The sequence below is a fragment of the Calidris pugnax genome, unplaced genomic scaffold (assembly GCF_001431845.1).
Source record: "Calidris pugnax isolate Ruff unplaced genomic scaffold, ASM143184v1 scaffold41, whole genome shotgun sequence".
Lineage (NCBI taxonomy): Eukaryota > Metazoa > Chordata > Aves > Charadriiformes > Scolopacidae > Calidris > Calidris pugnax.
In genome coordinates, this window is record NW_015094509.1 from 10100187 (window position 1) to 10122093 (window position 21907).

At 36.7% G+C, this 21907-nt stretch overlaps 1 protein-coding gene across 4 annotated transcripts in view; it reads left to right on the forward strand.

The window, feature by feature from the left end:
- VPS13B (vacuolar protein sorting 13 homolog B (yeast)) overlaps positions 1 to 21907 on the forward strand; it is a 461850-nt gene that overhangs the window by 321895 nt on the left and 118048 nt on the right. For all 4 annotated transcript variants that reach the window (XM_014965404.1, XM_014965406.1, XM_014965405.1 and 1 more), the window contains exon 33: positions 15156 to 15858. In XM_014965404.1, the coding sequence (XP_014820890.1) occupies positions 15156 to 15858 (703 nt within the window). The remainder of the gene's footprint in view (positions 1 to 15155; positions 15859 to 21907) is intronic.

Sequence of the window (21907 nt, forward strand, 5' to 3'; positions counted from 1 at the left end):
TGGCCATTTGTGTGGTTTGTATGGACTGGGTGGTCAACTAGGGATAAATAAGCTCCTTAATTGATTTTCTGAAGGCCAGAATTTCAGTTTAGTATGACATTATTATGCTTAGGCATAATTTTTGAGAGTGTACTGCTGTTAATCATATTATCTGCCTTCCTACTTTTTCAGTTTTTCTGGCCAGTGGTAGTCTGTTTTCAAATTCAGGGAGTGCTGCATCATCTGAGACTGCCTAATAGAATGATACATCCACTAACTCGTGCCAGATTTGAGTAGAAAACAAATACATGTATTTTCTCAAAAACTCATTTGCCTGTTCTAGCAGATATTCAAGAGCTTTTCATACTTAAAACAGTATGAACAAGAATACTTGTATGAATAAATTTTCTTTTTATTGGTAGTGAGTTTAAACATAAAAAGAGATAGGCTTCTGTATATATAAAACCGAATGGATGCAAAGCTATTCCAGGGGTCCGGGTTATTTTATTGGACAGAGTTAAGTGGTGTTTACTGTTTCCTCTCAAATCAATTTGCATGAGTCTGAGCTGCAATAGTATCCTTGGGCTATTTACAACCAGTTGTATGCTAAGCAGGATTAGATATAGCCATATTACAGCTTAATAATTTTTATAAAGTTTTAAACTAAAAAAAAAACCACAACAATCCATCATCATAATTCTTTATTCATTAGATGTTAGTAAAAGAATGGCATCTGAATCAGTGTCATCTAATCTGAAAATCTATGTTCTGCAGCACCTTTGTAAGATGGTGAACGTTTAATTGTAAGGTGATATAACATTTCCAATTTCTGTTCACGTTAAAGACCTGAAACCTTGACATGTAAAAGGAAGCTGTATGAGTTAATTTAAAGTCTGTGTGTTTTTTTCTAAATACAAAATAACACAAAGATATGTATAAAAGTTAGCACATTTGAGACATAAATGTGCATAGAATTGAGGGACAAAATTTACACCATGTATGAAACTTCATTTTCTTAGTATAGGTTTTCTACAAATTAATCTTATCCACTTAGGTAGTAAGCAGACTTACTAGATTTAATCCTTTAAAATGCATGTGAGCTTGTTTTTTTTTATGACAAGAAAGATTCTAATAGTTTTTTCCTTGTGGTTGCCTGTTATTCGATATGTTGTACAATAAGTTAAAATTAATCTTTTTGTTAAAGTCTAACAGGGTGCGATACAGTAGTATCTTATATTCTCGGTGGGACACTATTCTAGCTATGCTGAAATTGTACTTCATACAGAATATTCACGCCTGAATGAAGGTCACAGGCCAAAATCTTGGAAATAATAATGGTCTTGCCGCATAAAGAGAGTTTCCAAGACTGGTGAATCTGAAATGGGTTTTCATTTCAATTGCGAAAAACTTAGTGAGGACTCGTCACTTGTCTTGGGAAGGCAAAAAAACGTTTCCCTATTTTTGTTAGAAGTAGATGTAAGTTTTTGCATTAGATTCTTGCTTTACAATTTCCGTTGAGCCAAGTTGTCTTCATTTCTTTGACATGTTGACACATTAGTAGTTCAGATGAAGACAAATAGACTATTTGCATTATTTTGGACAAATAGACTATATATTATTTTGATTTGTCTGGTGGTCTGGACATTATTTTGGTTTTTCTGAAGTCCTGCTTTTAATGCAGTACTTAAAATTTGGAAACGGCTAAATCTTTTGAAATATAAAAGGCATTGTCTTCTGATAATTTTTACCATTGGGCTATTATGTTCATACATTTTTAAATGCAGAGTAAACTTGTAGCTGGATAGTGACAGAGAGAGTGCCAAAAGTGTAACTTCTTGAGAATGCCAATAAAAACCCTTCGCTGGAATAGCTGAATAATACTTGCATCATTTTCCTGGTAGCTTTACCAGTACTTGGATTCCCACACAGCCACTTGTCGGATGTTTTCCTGAAAATAAAATGATCTTTGGTTAGTTCAAGGACACTATCAAAATAAAGTCCTTGCCAGTATCTTGAGTCATCATCATACCGTGTTTCCATTGTTTGGAAGCTTTGTCTCATCATTTGATTTTGTTGCCAGAAACAGCAGGGAGATATCCTTTTGAAGGGCTGTGCAGTACTTTTGATACTTCCTATGAGCAAACATTTTCATTCCAGTAGAAACCTAGATGCAATTCTTGTATTGGGAAAATGGCTGTGATTTTACTAAGACTCTTCCCAGCAGAAATCTTACTTCTCAACTAAGCAAAAAAGAGGTGAGGGACCAAAGTAAATTCACACTAAAATAGTAAACCTTAAGAGAAAGGGTGCATTTTACAGATATGAAGGCAGAACACGTGAGGATTACTCAAAAGGACATATGCCTGTATGTGGATGTGTACACATGCATAGAGGTTTCACATGGTGAAAACCTCACATGACAAATGCTTTGAGTTGTGCATCAACCTGGAATTTGTACAAATGCACAATTTAGTTTTAAGCTTCAAATCTAAGCAGTTTTTTTAACATATTTTAAATTGCTTTGGAGAATTTCATTCATCCTCCTACAATGCTGCACAAGTTGCATCCACAGTCACCACATGAAAATTTTAAGATGGTTGCATTTAAAGTAGGTATTTTGAATGGAGGAATGTACTGTGAACTTTACATTTCAGTAGAGTTTTCCAAAAGTAGACAATAATTCTGTAATATTAATATTCTCACTGTGACCAGCAACATTAATTTCTGGGCTTCTGAGCCTCTCTGAATCCCAACAACTTATTTTTATTCAATGTCTTGCTTGCAAGGAAGTTCAGTTGTGTCAGTAATAGTAATTTTCCACTTGTCTTGAACATTTGAATGTTGCACTGGACTTTTGTTGAATGGAGTAATGAATCAAATAGTGTTTCTTCCTGGACACACATTCTTCAGACTGGAAGGTAATAAGGAGCCTAGCTGTATTTCATTTACTTCTAATATGTTTGATGTATTCTGCTATCTACCATAAAAGCCAATACATTTTAGTACATTGTCACCCTTTGGTGACAAGACCCACAAAGTACATGCATAGGTTCTGTGGCTTCAGTAAGTGTGGCTTCAAGTCCAGTACTGTTCCAATTCCCATTTAGATAGCAGTTGTTTAGATCCTAGTTGTTACACTGACTTATGTTGCAGAGTGTTTCTGATTGGTATGGAGGAGATTAAAGAGCAAGGCCAGTATTTCCGTTTTTAGGTTTTTACAGCTAGCTTCACTCTGATGGAGTTACTAGTTGCTATATCAAACAGTGAAATCATAAATTATGATTGTGATTAAACACTGATATGAGTCATGCACATGATACTAATAACATTTACTGAATCAAATTCAGGTTTGCAGCCATTTCCAATTACTCTGAACTTATTTCTGCAGATAGTTGGCTACCAGTATCTATGCAGAGAGAAGAAATTGTAAAGTTCTCAGTTGTTTGTACATAGAATGCAAATTTGGTGTTTCTGCTATGCTACTTAATGGATTTGCTTAATAACCTTGCATATTAGCAGTTTTTTTCCTCAGTGCATGTTTCTGGGTGGTATTTCTGAGTCTCTTCTCTGAGACTGTACCTTCCCTCCAAATTACCTGTGACTCATCGCATGAATCAAGACTGAGAGCTTCATTCTTGACTCCTCCTAAGTAAAGATTTCCACTGGTTTTAACTTTCTCCCTCAAAGCCCAGGAGTAATAGCGACTTACTAGAGTATTCTCAGAAATGAACAGTGACAACTATTTCAAATTATTGGCAAGTTGGTTAAAATAGAAAATCGGTAAAACTGAAAATCATTAGCTTTCCTGAGTAGAGGTCCTGCCTACGGGTTTCATGAAACTCATACTTGAAGAACAGTGAGTGAAGACAGTATTTTAGGAAGTCAGGCATTTTTTTTCTTCACATAGGTACAGGGATAATTAGGTCTATGCGTTTGCATTAATTCACCTATGTTCTTGCAGTAATTTGTATGTCTTTTTTGCTTTCCCAAATTTGTATCAACAAAATTTTGCTTTCAACTTTTGTTGATACATATCGGGTGCTTTTGCTGATTCTTTGCCTTCCAAAACAGGGACAGAAGAGGGTAGGAGAGATTCAGAATCACAAATGAATTATCTGCCAAACTCTTAACTGGTCTACATGCTCTTGAAAATCTCCCTGTTTGTCATAAAATTCATTCTATCTGGCAGTGAGGCATTTTCCCCAGATAAATGTTTATTACATGTTGAACATCTGGGAGTTTTACCAGTTGTGTCTATTGGATCCCTGGTGTTTCTACAGAGCAATTTCTCAGTAGGCTGGTCTGGGTTGGGTGCCTCATTGAGTCTTTCTCCAGATTTGTCAATATCAAAGCCCACCACAGCAAATGGATTTATGCCCAGAATCAGTGTGGCCTCGCTACCAAAATAATAAAAGTGAAAAAGTTAGCTTAGCTAAGTTGCACACCCTGACTGTTTGAACAAGGCTTCAAGTATTTCTCAGCAAGCTGAACCCAAATTCATTAGCAAGTTTCCCAGACGCTTATATGCTGCATTCTGACAGACTGAGAATCTTCCAGTAGGTGTTACAAAATTGAAAACTAATGGAAAATGGAAACCAATAGATTTTTGTACTATATATTTGTATGTATGATTATTTATATGTGTATATAATAATGATCATCATTCTAAACAGTTAAAACTTATTAGCATTTATCTAATAAGTCAAGCAGAACATTGATCCCATATGCGAAGGGGTTTTTTTGTTCCATTAAATTTATGCTTCTGCCTAACTTTTATTTTGCTGTAGATTAAAGATGTGATTAAAAGTAGTTCATAGCTGTGTCATACCACTGCATGTGTTGCAGGTCTGGGATCTTAAAAAGGCTTTAGAGAGAAATAGAAATGCTAACATACCTCTTCAAAGATTGTACTGTAGCAGTACACTAAAGGAGGCACATTTCAAATCACATTTGTAAATGTCATGTTTTACCACATGTTAAATAGATAAGGCAGTTGTCCATCTCTTGTTTGGGCTGACTGGAGATTCCAGAAGGTGGACCATTGGGAGCTTGCTTTTCAAAGGTTATTTTTTCAGTACTAGGCATGTGAACCAATGTTTTTAAAATGATGTGTAGACAGGAACACCTTGCACAGCCTATATAGCTGCATTAGAAGCCATTTAGAACATTACTTTTGATGAAGCAGCTCACAAATATTTTGAAAGCATGGCCCGCAGACATACTGTTCTTATGCTGTGTGTATTTGCATTTACAACAGTGTATATTTTCAGTTATGCCACTGCAGCAGTTGCATAATTAAGGAATATATACTTAGAATAATATTTAAGAAAGAGTTTTAATAATATTCAGCAAATAGGAAAAAGCTGAAAAAATCAGCAACTGTTAGTGAACCAACAGGAACTTCATGGCCCAAAATTGGAAAACCACTGTTTTTATGAAAAAAAAAAAAATAATTCAGTAATATCTGTAATCTTTTTGCATCTTAAATATAATACGCTGGAATAATGTCACGTAGAAGCATGTAAAGGCCAAAAGTGTTTTTCATTAAGAAGAAAATTTGCCTTTGTATCTAGGCCCTCTAATTGTCTTTAATGTCGTTATCAGCCCACAGTTTGATGGCTCCAGTAAAATCTTAGCGCTGCAGTTAGAAGCTTTGAAAATGGCAGACTGCTGCAGGATGTGTTTCATAGTCATTCTCTGTTGATTTTGCAGTAAGGTATAAAGTCAAATCTCAGCATGGTTTGATGCTGGGTGCTTTGAAGCAGCCTCCTAGCACTGAGAGACTAAGGCAGCTGGAAGCCTGCCAGGCTTCATCCGTCGGGAAAGCCTGAAGATCCAGCTCCATGTGTCATCTGCTCCTGAAGTGGGCTTACAAAGGTCCTGTTTCTGACCTTTCATTCCTGCTCCAGTACCACAGTTCCTTTCTTTATGTTCATTATTTTTGAGCGAGTTCACAGAGAACAATTTTGGATGCTATTTTGAGGCTCATTAGGCTCATCCAAACTGCGCTGCCACAGTCTGTCCTCTTCCTTCTCCACTTTGTAGTACTACAGTGACCCACTGCAGGAAACAGAACAGGCAAAAAAAACAAGTACCTTTTTTCTGAGCTTTTTGGGTGTTTGATTTTGTTGGGTTTGTTTTTTCTTTCTGGGATTATTTTTTGGATGCTTCAGGACCATGAACTGGCTTTTTTACACAATTGTAGAAGGCACAAATGAGAAGACACAAATTCAGTCTGGCATGGAATTGCACACCGAGGCTGTGACAAACAACTTGCTAAAAATGCGGATATTTTGTGATGGCCTTGTTACCAAAAAACATATTCTGGAATTCTTAATTTCCTAGTCTTTAGTTCACATGCCACTGCATGTGCTTTACTTCCTTAGTCTTTTTATAAGATACACTGGATAAATTGAAACACAATTTAGTCAAACATTAGGCTACATACAAGTTTTTTTGGCTTGATATAGGTGAGAAGTAACAATTTATAGCAAAAGAAAATAATTAAAAAAAAAGGAAAAAAAAAAAGGCAGTAAGGCAGAAAAGATATTTTTCCAGACATCTGGAAGCTTTGAAACCTGAGGCACTTGACATCCCAGCACCCGTTTCAGTGAGCAATAGTGTGCAAGCAATTGGACGTTTCTCACTGGAGACTCCTCTATTGTGGATTTTTCTGCTTGTGGCATATAGTCTGACTCAGTCTGACTTACGTTACTGGAAATAATGTAGAAGGAAGTTTGTTTAGTTGGGCAACATTTGTATATGACATCTTCTAATCTGCTGTGGATTTAGTTATTTTAATTGCTTTTTAAGATGTTCAAAACAGATAATGGCTCTAATACATAGTAAGGAAAAGATTGTAGCATTTTATTTTGGGGATAGTTCATTTAACTGTACATTTATTTAGTTAAGAGGCTGGAAGGAGATTCTGTATTATGCAAGTCAAGTACCAAGTTTACTGCGTTACAATAAGGACTCTTTTCATTGTTCATATATTCTTTCATCCTATTCTAGAAAATGGTGCCTTAATTTGCATTCTGAGGCTCTGTTGAATCCTGCTTTGAATCACTGCCAGGGTATTTGGCATTTGCTTCTCCATCTTTTCATTTATTTTGCAGAACAGTGAATATTAGTCAATGGGAGAATATTCCAATTCTCCAATGGGAGTAAATAACTTTGTTAAATTTTTCATGTCATAGCAGTGAATCATCTGATATTTACATATTTAATATTATTCAATTATTTAAACTCTTGCATCTAAGAATTGTTCAGTGAATTTTTAATTTAAACATGCTCATCATGTGAGAAAGTTTTTGCTCTGTGACTGAAAGCCTGGTCATGAAAACATCAATGTGTAAGACCCAGGGATTTTTTGCAGGTGAGCCCAGTACTGTGGTTGGTGTCACCCAGTAGCTCTGTGATTCCCAGGACTGATCAGTGGCAACACCACTAAAAATATTCCCACTGCAGGCTGTGATGTGCCAATTCCAATGGCAAATTTGTTTATACAGCCGTACTGGGTGCTTAATTAGGTAATTGGTCTCTCTCTAGTGATTGAGAGTAAGCTTTCTCTTGTGAAATCACAGCCTTAATGACTTAAAATTGTAAATCCTTGCATTTTTTGTGTTGTGTTTTGGGGTTTGGTTGTTTTTTTTCCTCGATGTACTTAGGCACACAAGTGAATGAGAGTTAATTCAGCCTCCTGCAAGGTTCACTAGCTTGATGAGACCAAGTTGCTTCCTATAGATCAGATCAACACTAAATCATGACTTAGTTCAGTATATCTTTCTGTGTGGAAATGTGACCTAAAACTGTTACTGGTAAAACTGCAGTTGTCTACTGAAATCTTAATGCTGAAATGTTAATGTCATGCAAAATCAAGCTAAAATTTCAACTGCTTCTTTCTAAGGTGTCCAAGTGAAATATGCAAGCAGAGTCCCATAGAAAATGCTATTTCTTAGCTTTAAAAAAATAAAAAAGTGCAAAAATGAACACTCACCTTGCCTAAAGTAAATATGTGTATTTGTTTTAATCCAGATTTTTTCTCATAAAAGCAAAGATATGAACTTAAAATCCTAATTTGAAAAATTACACAAAAAAGCTAACACTTTTAGCAAAAATATTAATGAAAAAAAATCTGTTGGACAAAGTCTCTGCCAGATTTCAGCCTTGTCTTTTTCAATTGAAAGCTTTTCCTTAGGGGGAAAAAAAAACCCCCAAAAGATTCTTCTTAGCCTTTTCATAGGGTAGCAAAATAAATATACTGTTTGTATTAAGATTATAAAACTAATTATGTTGGCATTGGAAAGAATTTAGTATTTGCATATACCCATGTTACAACTGGAACATTAAGCACAGCTTTGATTTATGCATGTTTGGATCAGCGTTTAGCAGAATGTATCTTCTTACTCTACTTTTGAAGAGCTAGAAATATGTTGCACAAAGAAGCTGAGTTTGCATTGTTCCTTGCAGAATTTCATGTAATTCCTGCAGTATTGTGAAAACTACAATTTAATTCGTGTCGGAAGTATTTCTGTAGGTCTGGGAGCTCATATACACCATTACAGTTCAAACTAGCATAATTTGTTTTGCAGCAAATTCTGGTTAAAAAGATAAATTCCTTAGTGGGGAAAAAAATACATTTGACATTTATATGAAACAAACTGTTGCAAATATTTCTGATTTTTTTTGCCTCATTTTGGCTTGATTTAATTGTTCCCTTTTTGGAGGACAGTGTTGGATTCATGTTATACAAAATTCGTTCTGCACTTGGATTGATAAAAGTGAAAGTGAGCCTGTCTAGATTAAATTGTAGACTGAAGTTTTAATTAAAACTTAAAAAGGGAAACCTTTTTTAGAATGGAAGACGTAATGTAGGAGTCTAATATGCTTGTATGTGTGTCTTTCATTATATGTTCCACTTAAGATTAACATGTCAATTTCCAAAATAATTCTGATAATGGTCGGAGTCAATCATATAACTCATATGCAGAACAAAATAAAATTATTTCAGTTGAAGTATTCAGTAGAACAATGTAGCAAACTTTGGTTAACCAAAAAAAAGGTTCTTTAGATAACAGTGATATGTCAAATTAACTTCAAATCTGTTGGAAACTCTTTGTTGCAGTAGATGAAGTACTTAGAACAAAGCCAGAACAAAACTCTGCAGTTTTTCTTTGTAATTTCAGTTCAAGCACAACGGAGACTTTCCTATCGCTCAGTTTGTGTGGTAGGCAAGATTTTTGCTTCCATGAACGTATTACTACTTTTTAGCAAAAGAAATAAAACTAGTTTACATGCCATAGTGATGGAGCAGATGTGATTGGCACTTTGATTCTGTGGTTTCACACTTGTGACTCTTTCCATAATTTATGTAATGTAAAGAATGAGCTCATGATTGGCTGAAGGGTTTTGATTAGATTTTAGGAACAGCTATGCAGAAGGCTGGAAATTTTACTTCAATAGTGACATTATATAACCATAATTAATATGAGAAGCTGGAAAAATTATGCAGATGTAAATGCTTTTGAACTTAGAGCAGTTGCACTTCCAAGGATTATATTGCTTTCACTTATTCTATTAATTAGAGAATTAACCAGTAAAAGATAAGAAAACTGGTAGAAATGTTCATAGTGAAATTTGCACATGCTTGCAGTTGTTATTGTTGAAAACTCTTGGTAGATTAAGAAAGTAAAAATGTAATGAAAAAATGCTGCTAATTGTTGTTAAAAACCCCTCTCTGATTTGGAAAATGTGTTAATTATTGGTCTAAAATATTAGGTTGTGTGTTTACATTTGGTGGTTTTATTGCCTCTCATTACAGAATGAAAACTTTGAAGACATGTCTCTGCCATCTCAATGCTTTTATGCAGAAAGGAAAATAAATAAGAGTTACCTGGTTAAGATTGCAGTGACCTCAGATGGGACTGCTTGCCAATTTTGAAAAGCAAATATATTTATTTAGCCTGGATTTTATGATGTACTTCTCTGTGTGTGTTCTACCGGACATGCTATTTCCATGCCCTTTCACTAAATAGATATATGTGTCATATGCCCTGTTGAACTCAGGGGGTTAAGCTAGTAAAGTTACCTATCTCAACACATGAAAAGGAAGAATTAGCCACAGTTCCCTAGCTACCAGTGTAGCTTTCAACACCTTTTCTATGGTCTCTAGTATTGATAGGATATATAACTGTGAAAGGACGAGAAAATGCACTGGAGTGATCTAAGAAGTAAACTATCATCTTGACATGTTTTTTCTAGCTATTGAAAACCTTTCCATATTGCAACTCATTCTGACAGTGAAACTGTAGAATTCCTCTGATTTAAGTACCATCTGGTTATGCTCAAAGCTTTAAAACTATTATCTCAGCATAAAATTTCAGCGTCCTATACTTTTTTCTTCGCCAAACTATCCATTTTTAAGCCACAAATATTTTTCCAGTCCTTTCAGATTTTATCTAAAAGTATATTTTAACAGTATTTAAATAGTTCTTAAACAATAACAATTTATCTTGATAGATGACATGCTGTGTTTTTTCATTTTATTTTAATTAGCCATTGTGGAACCAAATTCCCTTTTGTTTTATTCCTTTGAATACTGTTTAATTATAGTTATCATGCCAAGTATCTTAAAGGTTATTTTACCAATACAGTTTCATTTAACATAAGCCATGTGGAATCAATAGTCCTGTTTCCTAAAGTGAATGCTTGGAAAATCTTACATTCATATGTTAAGAGTACACATCCTTTCCTCATTAGTTGGAAAGTACAGGGATTTTGGCACAGGTTCTGTGTGGAAGCATTGTGCAGCTTTTATATGGATTTTGTTTTTAGCCTTTGATGACACTGTTTAGAATAGGAAGTATCTAATAAGTAAAGCATTTTGTCTAATGTGCTGCCAGTGTGTTTAATATATGCCTGGAGGTCTGAAACATTATCTTCTCCACTACAGTAATATGCATTTAATTCTCTGAAAGCAGAAGGTCGAACTTTTAAAAGGGACTCAAAGTACATTTTCAACTAAAATAATTTAAAACACATGGGATAGGGGACCAGAGTAATGTACAGTTGGTTTTTATGGTTTAATCATGATCATGTTAATGCACACCAGTAGCTAATTAAAGAAAACTTTTATTGTTCATTTTAAATGGGTTATGTAAAGAGTAAGAGAATTGATATAATACAGCCCAATGATAAATGTTACCATTACATTTGCTAACAGCAAGCTGATATGCTGTTCTTGACATCTTTAAAGTATTGGCCCATTTATTCCATAATAAAGCAAAGAATCTTTTAAGAGTTGTTATACTGAGAGTCATTCCCTCTCATATCCTTATCCCATCAGAGGAATACCTAAATGATTCCCAAGTTTATTACCAGGCGTATTTTCAGGTTAACTGTGAAACTTGGTTGGAAGGCTTGATGCTTAGTGAGCTGAAATTGATGCAAGAAATTCCAGCGGTACTTCTGCGCCTTTATTTTGTACCCAGTTGTTATATAAAGCTGTCTTGCAAATCATTACTCACTTGTTCCAACCTTTATAATATATGTGGTAAGAGCATACATAAGTCAAAGTTTCATTGTGGAACCGGGTGGCATGGAAAGCTGTAATAGGATACGGTGTCTTTCACCTTTCGGGCACTGGTTCATATTCCATGCTGCTTAGTACTGAGCAGAAGTTACCATCTGACTGCTGTTCAGTGACCTGAGTGAATTGATTTGGGGTCTCAGTAAAGTTTCTGTAGTCGAATGGCCGCATAACAGGAAACTCAGCAGTTGGGACCAATTAGCACCCTCGCAGTAGTCTTCACAGAGAAGCTATAGTTTGAATAAGGATGGAAGCAGAGCTACTTTCTTGCCTTCCTTGAGGTGCTTTACATAGATGAGCACATTTAATAAATACTTAATTATAAAAAGACACAGAAGAAAAGAAGTAGGCTTCAAGTCAAATCTATTTAGGTGTGAGAAGAGAGGTTCCCTTCAGAAACCAGAAGTACCGTGCTTGCACTCTCCCCTCAGGCATACCCATTCAATTCTTTTCTCCCTGGAAGATTATAATTTGGTGGATGACATTGTATTTTCAATCACTCTAGCCAAGTCAAGCGTAACCTAAATGTTATGTAGCTGTAGAAATTCCTGCTGCATAGAGGAGAACAAGAGAATGCCATGTAGGTACCTGTAAAAGCATCATTCCCTACGGAACCACGCTTTCTAAAAAATTTTTTCATCAGACTGAGCTGATGGCTATGGAGCAATTAAAAATTGCTGGGTTTAGCAGCATATGCCCTCTACTTTGTTTCAGGCAGCATTTTCATGAACTCATATGGCAAGATTGCTTCACAGCTCCATCCCTTCTGTCTTTTGCTTGCCCTCAATACATGAGCAGTAACAACATTTATACCATTTTCAAAAGTGCCATCAGTGCAGAATATGGGTGAAGCACTTCATAGTTTACCAGACAGAAATGCTGAGGTGTAAATAGCCTAACTTTGCTAAGATATCAGGAGGAATCAGGATTTCTTGGCTCACAATGTAGTAATTCATTAAAATTGTCTCTAGTTATTTTTACAGAGGCTGTGTTAAAAGTGGTATCACATTTACAAGTCAGTGATATGAGTCTGCCATAGAAATCAGCCACAAGGAATTTTATTGGTTATTTGAAAAATATGTACATGAGTGAATCTGAAAAGATTGTAACCAGAGCTGGCAAAAGCCTTTTCAAAGAAAATCTCAGCTAGTTAATGGTTCTGTTTTAGGATTTCCTCTGTAATACTTTTTCCTAGTATGTTCTTTCCTTTAAAGAAAAGGAGAGGGGGTTGCTCCCTTTGTTTCATAAAGCACAATATAAAGACACTTTTTTAAAAAAACTGCTTTTTAACTCTCCCACAACCCAATTTCTGTAATATCTGTAGAATCTATTCATATTGCTGCCTAAAGGCCAAAGTTTGGAGAAATTCAGTGATTCACTGTCTTTCATTCCTGTAGTTAAGTTGCTGATAATTTTTTTAAGTACTTGTAATTCATGATTATATTTTTCAAGAGGAAGTGAAAGTACGGTTTGCCTTAGTTTATATCCCCCTTTTCAAAGATTCACTAGAATGGAGAAGATGAAAAGAAACTGTTGAAGCAGGTCGTGGAACAAAGAAATGAAATCACTGAGTCAATGTGCAGCAGCAGCCAAAAAACCCCAACAAAATATTGGACATCATCAGGATGGAGGCTGAGAACAAAACAGAAGGCATTGTTTTACTGCTGTATAAAACCATAGCGGTCCCACTTTCTGAATACTGTGTAGAGTACTCAAGAAGTGGAGGTGGAAAAGGGAAACTAAAACGATTAAAGGTGCTGGAGCAGCTATTTTGTGAGAAGAGACTAAAAAGGCTGGGATTTCCCTGTCTGGAGATGAGAAGGCTGAGGGGGGGACTATGATCAAGGTTTACAGAGTCATATCAGCATGGATAATGCTGAATGGTCAAATATTGCACTAAAAGATGGGGAAATGCAATGATCCTAGTAGAAGGTGGGTTTAAACCAGAGAAAAAAAAAAAAAATTGGAACTTGCTGCCCCAGAAGGTAGTGGAGGCCAGACACTGTCAGCGTGTTCAAAAAAGGAAGTGGACAAATTCATAGACAAGAAGTCCAGAAATGGTAACTAAACATCCTAAATGCAACAGCTATGGCTGCTTGGGGAGTGGGAGAGAAAGACTGCAGGAAATGGCCACAGTCCACGGTCTCTCTCAAGAAGGTAGTGGAGGCCAGACACTGTCAGCGTGTTCAAAAAAGGAAGTGGACAAATTCATAGACAAGAAGTCCAGAAATGGTAACTAAACATCCTAAATGCAACAGCTATGGCTGCTTGGGGAGTGGGAGAGAAAGACTGCAGGAAATGGCCACAGTCCACGGTCTCTCTCAACAGAGTCTCCTTCTAGTGCTGTCAGAAGCAGGGTACTGGGCTGGATGGGTCACAAATCTGGTTGACTTGGGCATTTCTTGTGTTAGTTCTTGTGCGGAGCAGAGCAGAAACAAACAATTCTACTGTGCAGCACAGATGGAATTGTTAGTTATGCTGTGGAAGCTATACAGGCTGAATGCATGACTCTAAACTCCACATGAATCAGGGGAGTTGGCCATACATCGTTGTTGTTGTTGTTATTATTATCATCATCATTATTGAATTTCTGCAGGGTTTTCTTCCAAGTATTTTAGCGCATGCTCCCAGTCTTGCCCTCAAGCTCTTTGTAAGATTTCTATTTCTTTCACAAGCAGTATTGGAAGTGTTTTCTTCCTGAAACACCTCCTTGTCGTGGAAATCTCTGTCTCTTGACGTGGTACTATATGGTCCCTGGACACAGTCTTGCAACTTCTTGTTTCACTCTTGCATTTCATGTGATAGAAGGAAAGTTCTTCATACTGTTTATCAGTGGTGTATGTTTTCTTTTTGGAATATTTCTATATGGAATGATTTCTCATATGAAACCCCATGAATGTCACAGCAAAGACCATGTGTAGCTTTGGTAAGCTGAGAACTCATACCCCAGCACACAGACAGGCTTTAGATAGTGCTGATGTTTCCTTCAACTTTGGTGTTTTATATAAGACAGCTGTCATTTCCATGACACTTAAGAAAAATATTTTTTCTACAACATAGTATTTGTACATTTCATCTTACATGTCTTTTTGTGATTTTGCAGTAGATTAATATTACATTCTATTTCATCTAATCACGATAAAATATTTTAGTGCCAAAGCGGACTTTCTGAGCTTCAGTACTCAAAACTGGAAAACAATCCAGCCTAGGCTTTTTATTTACATTGCTTATTTCACAGAGATATGGTTTTATATTAAGGTATAAATTTCTTGTAGATTCTTTAGAGTTTAAGGAAAGATTTTAAATCTTAAAAAAAAAAAGTCATTTAAGCCTAGAAATCGTTACTCCTCTTTTTTTTTTCTTCACATGTTCTTTTGGCACTTCATCTGTTGTGAGTCATCATTTCATTGGAACAGACACCTGCTGTGTTTTCATGAGTGATTACTGTGTTAAAGTTAACTTGGCAGATATTTTTTTATAATTCTCTTCTTTGACATCATGTTTATATAGTGATTGTTTGCTGCCACTGAAATGGAAACAGTTGGGATATGGATATCATAAGTTAATATAATATTTTCCTTTGCAGGTTTCCAAACAAGAGCAGAAAAAAATGGATGTGTCTGATGGAGGAACAGTTGAGACTTCTTCCCGCTATAGCGGGGCACAGGACAGTGGAATTGGCAGTGACAGTGTTAAGATCAGGATCGTTCAGATCGAGCAGCACAGTGGTACCAGCCAGCACCGCATTGCCCGGCCTTCCCGCCAGTCTTCCATCGTGAAGAATCTCAATTTCATTCCCTTTGACATTTTTGTTACAGCAAGTCGAATATCCTTGATGACTTACTCATGCAGTGCCTTACCTAAATCAAAATCAGTACAAGATCAGAAAGATGGTGAGAAAATAAGCAAAAGCTCCTTGAACCTTCCAGAAGCGGGCGCAGGTGGCAGCCATGGTACCAAGAAGCCCAGTCAGCCTTGCATTTCATCCGTCACAGCAGATGATCTTCTGAACAGTAACGTTCCCCTCTCTACTGGGAGAAAAACAGGTCTTTTGTCACTGGAAAGTCTGCATGCTTCCACACGGTCGTCTGCTCGACAAGCCCTGGGTGTAACTATAGTTCGGCAGCCTGGTCGCAGGGGAACTGGGGACATAGAGCTACAGCCATTTCTCTACCTCATTGTCTCGCAGCCCTCTGTGCTCCTGAGCTGCCACCACAGAAAGCAAAAGGTAGAAATATCGGTGTTCGACGCTGGTCTTAAAGGAGTAGCCTCAGACTACAAGTGTACAGGTAAGAGCATTTAACATTCGCTCCTGATTATAACTGCCAAACTAATTGCACTTCTCAAAGTTACTGGAGTGGTGGAAAACAGCTGAGAGACTTCTAGGATGTCTTTAAAAATCAAATGGCAAATATACATATTTTTAGGATTATACCCCACAGCTGAATCAAGTTAAGTGTGTAAAATGTTTGAAATTAATTAAGATCTAACCTTTTAGCAAACAGTTCTTCCTGTTCCTTGATATTATTTTCTCATTACCAGAATTGTTGTGTTACCCTAACATCTCAATGTTTTCTAAGGAATATAAGCCAAGCTGTTTTCATAAAAAGCATTTTTTATGACTGAATATCACAATATTTTCCTATGTTAGCCTACTGATAAAATTTAAAGGTAAACATTGTAGAAGCACCTGGTGTTTTGATCATAAACTGTAAGAAAATTATAGTGATCTTCCAGATGACATCTAATGATGTCATGTATTTTAAGTTTTCATTCAGCTGAGTAATACGGTTTTGCAAGAATTTCCTTCTCCTAATGAATGGCTTTTCTTTTTCTTTTTTTTTTTTTTTTTAATATGGAAAGCTTATAATAAGAAATATCAGAATAACTGTTGAGAACAAAATAATCTGAAAATTTCTTCTTCTGTCTTACCTGTTTATAATAAGAAATATCAGAATAACTGTTGAGAACAAAATAATCTGAAAATTTCTTCTTCTGTCTTACCTGTACTGCTGAAGAGAGAAATCAAATTTGTTTGTCTGACAGCCAGTACTGGGTGTAAGAATGTAATGAGATACATCATTACAGAGTATTACCCCAAAAAATATAAATGAGGATGCAGAGATCTACTGAACGTGCAGCCAGAGTGTGGGGTTTTAAGTTGTTCACAGCAAGAGAGCTGTGAAGTAAAAGGTAAAAAACAAGAGGTAAAAAACATTGGTAGATTTTTGTTGCCAGAGCTCATACATCACAGTTGCTGTGAAAAGCAATATACCTTTTTTCTACAGCTATACTAAATCTTTGCTGAATGAGATGGTATTTTTTGAAAATCAAAATTAAAACAATGTGCTTATGCAGAAGACTAAAAATTCTATTTTTACTAGACCTTAACTTTTTTTCAGAAATCTGAGTTACAGTGGATTTTTAAGAGGGATGAAACAGTGAGGAAGATTAGACAGCTGGAAAGAAGATAGTTAAAACAGGGAGAAAATTTATTCTCTGTTTTCTTTTATCATTTTTCCATTTTCATCTTTCTCTGCTGTTGCTGTCCTGTCTTGAAAGAAACACAGACTTGTCATGAATTTGATTTACTCCAGATTCCCATGTATATTTGTTAAATACTATATAAAGGGCGGTTATAGTAGCAATTAATATGAAAAGAATTAACAAAGCAAAGCTTGAAGAAAAGTTGGAGTAGTTGTAAGTTAAAGATCACCAATTCAGTAACTTAGCATTTCAGAAAGATGCATTAGGACTTATTCATTTCTCATGTCCGAGGCATTCAATTGTGTCCTTGTACAAGCTGCCACCACGTTACCAATAAACTTGGCAAAGTTCTCTCCATTCTGCTCCTACAATTAACTTCTGAAATCTTTCACCATCTCCATGTCTATGGGACCAATTCTAGAAAACACAAGCTGTAATAAGGTCTTCCTACAAATTGAAAGTGGATCAGAGAGCAGAGAAGCATGGCAAGAAGTTTTAATAATAGAGATAGTAGGAACATAGAGCCTGAGAGCTCTATGTAGGTCAAGACCCATAGAGTTCTTCTTGGAGGACCAAAGACTAGCCCTACATGGTCTTATCCTTTTCTTTGTTTTTTTGTCTCTGTGTCAGGCAAAGACAAAAGAGTGTGGAGGCAGGAGTCAGGCATTATGTGAAGGCAGAAGCTCTAGTCTCATCCTTTGTGGGCACTATTAAATACCTTATTCATGTGCTTGCTACTGAAGCACTAGGGTTCTTTTCAGAAGAGTTTGAGAGATGGGTGGCAACATTCTAGTGCCTCAAAACACCATCCTACATGTATTAATAAAACTGATCCGTGCTTTGTCACATACTAACTCACATAGCAAAATAGGTAGTATAAAGTTTTTATTGCCTCTTGTTGAGGAAGACCTGCTGTGCTTGTAATGGCATTGTTCAGGATTAATGTTGTCATACCACTGTAGTAACATGTTATTTTTGGAAATTTTTATTTTTCATTTCTAGCACATGTATTTGAGGGAAAATACCCATGAACTATGTGTTATATATTGCATATCATATAATACAGTGTCAGGAACTTTGCATGGCATTTTATGCTCCGCAGCAGTCAATTTCATCAATCACGACAATTTTTCTTGATGTTGTCATTGTCTGTTGACAGTTTTATCTGAAAGAGATGTATCGGTCCAATTCAGAACAACGTGAAGTTTATTTGAAAGAAATAAGTTAGCTTCTTTCCCTCTGTACGCACTATATTCTTGTTTTTCTCTGTAGATCAAGGAATGGAGGGTAGGAAGAGGGCAGAAACAAGGTTTAATTTACAGTGAATGTTGCTAAAGACTATTTCCAGTTAGATTCCCTAGAAGGCTGCTCTTGTGTCTATATGTATGCTTGCAGCTATCTCTCCATTTTCTAAGGTAGGATGGGGAAGAGGATATAAGCTAAACATAAAAGATACATTTTAACTAGATAATGGAGCGTATTCCCCCTATTAAAAAAATAATATTTAAATAGTGGGACTAGGCAAGCGGGCCTGATGAAAATGTTGTGTGCGTTGCATCGCATGATGGCGACAGCCAACAGCACAGCAGCAGCTCAGAAGGTTGGGCCTATAACATGGCAAATTGCATCGCAACCTAAAAATTTGAGACTTGTCTGGGCAAATGTTTGTTATAAAGTTTTATTGGTACTTCTATGGGGGTGGTTACTCATTACTTATACCAATCTGGTTAAACTTACATAGTTAAGCTATATGTGAAATACGTAGATTCAATCCAAAACATGCTAATAAAAACTCTGCCATTTCAAATCATCGTTCTCTCTCTTTCTCTCTCTCTCTCTCTATATATATATACACACCGAATATGCTGCATAAGAATGTTTTAGGAATGTTCTAAAGCATTTAGAGAAATTGTTTTGAATCAATGTTGTGTAATTCTGAAAACTTGACTTCTGTTTGACGGCACTAGATTGAGATCTTATGAAATACTGTGCTATTTCTTACAGCTTTTCTAAAAGAAAAAGAATCTAAAGATCTGAAACAACTCTCAAATCTTGCAAAGCAGACACAAATACAAAAAAAACCACTTTAGGGTAAAGAAAAGCTGGTAATAGTTTATACCTAGTTATGTTTTCCGTTCTTCACCTCCCATTAGTGTATTTCTAAGAAATATATTGATCAGCTGTGAATTAACAAAGAATATTCTAGAATTTATAACTGCTGCTAACAGATAGTTTGAGAGTCTATTTTATGAAGCTTTGAATAAAACAGGGAAATCATCCCGTAAAACTGCACCAGCATGAATTTTGAAGAGAATAATAGTTAATCCTGGGCTGGTGATTAAGCTTACTACCTGATGATGGCTTACTGCTTCGAGCATGTGTAGAAATGAAGTTTTTAATACTGTAATGAAACCACATGTATTTTATTTGGGACGAGGGTTTTCTTCTTATGTTTGAAAGATTTCAAGTTAATTCCCTTAAAATTCAGGATGTTGCACATTAAGCTATCACTTTTTTTTGTGAGAGCATTACATGGTGGCCGAAACACCAAGCTTCATTCAAAGAACTTGGCGCCTCTGTCACTAGCTGTGTTATTTTTTTGCTTGCTTTCTGAAACATGAAAGAAATAGGAACTTAAGAATAAAATAAGAGGAAATAGGCTGTTTTAAGTATTGTTAGCATGTTAATTAGCAGTTAGTAGCAGCACATTTCCATCAGGCCAGTGTCTGTATGTGGGAGCATGTGCCTGCCTTGGAGCTAAAGACATGATGGTTGTGCTTTCAATTTCCTCTGTCCTTCTCTCCAACCAAGTCCACTGGCAAGTCAGTTTGGAGGAGGAGGAGACTTAGTTGGTTATTAAAATGCTAGTTCAATTTTATTATGGTTGTGCTAAACTGCTTCATTTGTGTTTTAAATGATTTTTGTAATTGCACAGCTTGATTGCAATTATGCTACCACCAGATACAGGAACTTCAAATCAAAGTAAATAAATTAACGGAATAAATATTAACTGCTTAATAAGTGCCATTAAAATGACTAGTTGCTCCCTGAGTCTACTTGTAAGATTCTGTATAAATAGCCTGGAAGATGCTACAAACCAACCTTTTTTTATTCAGTGCTCATCCTACATTGAACAAAAAGGCATCTGCTAACTGTTAGTTTTTGCAAACAGAGCATTGGCCATTTCCACTTAAATAAAAGTGGGTGCAATTGTTTTTAATGTAATCTCATAAGCCGCTTTTATAAATATTTTTTTAAATCTTTATTTGCTTTGTTTCAGGTAATGTAATCCAGATACAAAATTGCCTCATTTCCTGAGCGTTGTGCTTTGGGCATTCTTGAAAAATCTTTTTTCTATTTGTTTGCTTGTTTACTTTCAAAGAGGAGGTTGTGGTGCTTGGTTTTTTTAAGGGAGAGAAATTTCTCAAGAAATACTTGTTATGCATGGAATTTCTTCAGCTTCCGCCAAAGAGGCATTTGCAAAAAAACAGGCATTGTGAGGCCATCCAGAATTATTCTTGATTTTTATTTTATTTTATTTTTTTTTTACACCCACGCCTTTGATGGCAGGGGGTCTGTGAAGAGCAGATGCAGTAGCTGAGACCACATGTAACCTCTGATCTGAGGGAAAACCCGGGCTGCGTGGAGGGCAGCACAGCCTGGCTCTGGCAGGAAGTCTGATTCACTGCCTCTCGGTCAGGCTCTGCTTCCTACGAGGCCGAGGGAGGATTTAAGGCTCTTTCCTAGCATAGCATTGAGGGAGTTCTGCTGGAGTGTCACCTGTTCCCCTCCAATTATTGTCCGGTACATCTGCATCCATGGACAGGAGCCGGGGGGGTTGCAGTCCCCACCCGTAAAGACAAGCTGGCCTGGGAACGTACATTCCTTAGGTTACTGTAAGTGCTCATTTTTGAACTTCCTGACACAGCACTTGCGAGTACACTAGCAGAAATGTTTTCCCACTTGTGTTCTTTAAATTCCAATGGAAACCATTTTTAAAACAAGACGAAACGTTCCACTTTTGAGTTTGAAACGCGGAGATGATTGCAGCATCGTACTGGCTTTTGAAATTGACTGCAGACCAAAATATGATTCATCCATTGAAATAAAAGCGTGTTGCAGAGCTCATTTGCTCTGGGTAAAGTTCCAGCTGAAGAGGCCAAGCTGCCGTCCCGCGCACACACTCGGTAGCCCTGTCCCCGGCCTGGCAGCTGCTGGGGTGCTGTGAAGCCCTCAGGCCCCCCGTTAAAGCCTCCCACAGGCTATGCCCCCTGAGCTGCCCTGGCTCTCAGCTGGAAAACTGGAACAGAACCACATTGTGAAGAATTAAAATCTTCAAGATGTGAAATTTCTCCTTGCCTCCCTCCTTTCCTTTCTCCTCATTCTCCTTTCTCTTTGCAAGTTTGGAGCTTGCTGTCTCCTGTTAACATGAGAATGAGGGGAGAGCAGGTGAAATCAAAAGCTTGTGAATACGGATCAAGTTTAGGAAGAGGTACTTCATAAACTGTGAAGTTTGAAGCTGAGGTCTGGACCTTAGCAAGACTAAAAGTGGCTTTGGATGTTTGGGTGGATTCAAAAATAGCCGGGGGGGGGGAGCGTGTGGAAGGTGCAGACTTACTGAAGGCCTCACAGCTTCTGTCTTGCAGATTTTAAATTACGGTCTTGATTGTCAATCTGCGATATTCGTCTCACAATTTTTCTTTTGCTGCCACAGACAAATTTTTCACATGGTGGAGAGGATAGAATTTCTGGCCGTCTTCACCGCTCTTCCCTTCTCAAGCCTTTCTTTTCTCTCTTGGCTTGCTGTGGAGTAATTCTAGCCTCTCCTTTTACTTATATATGCATCCCTTG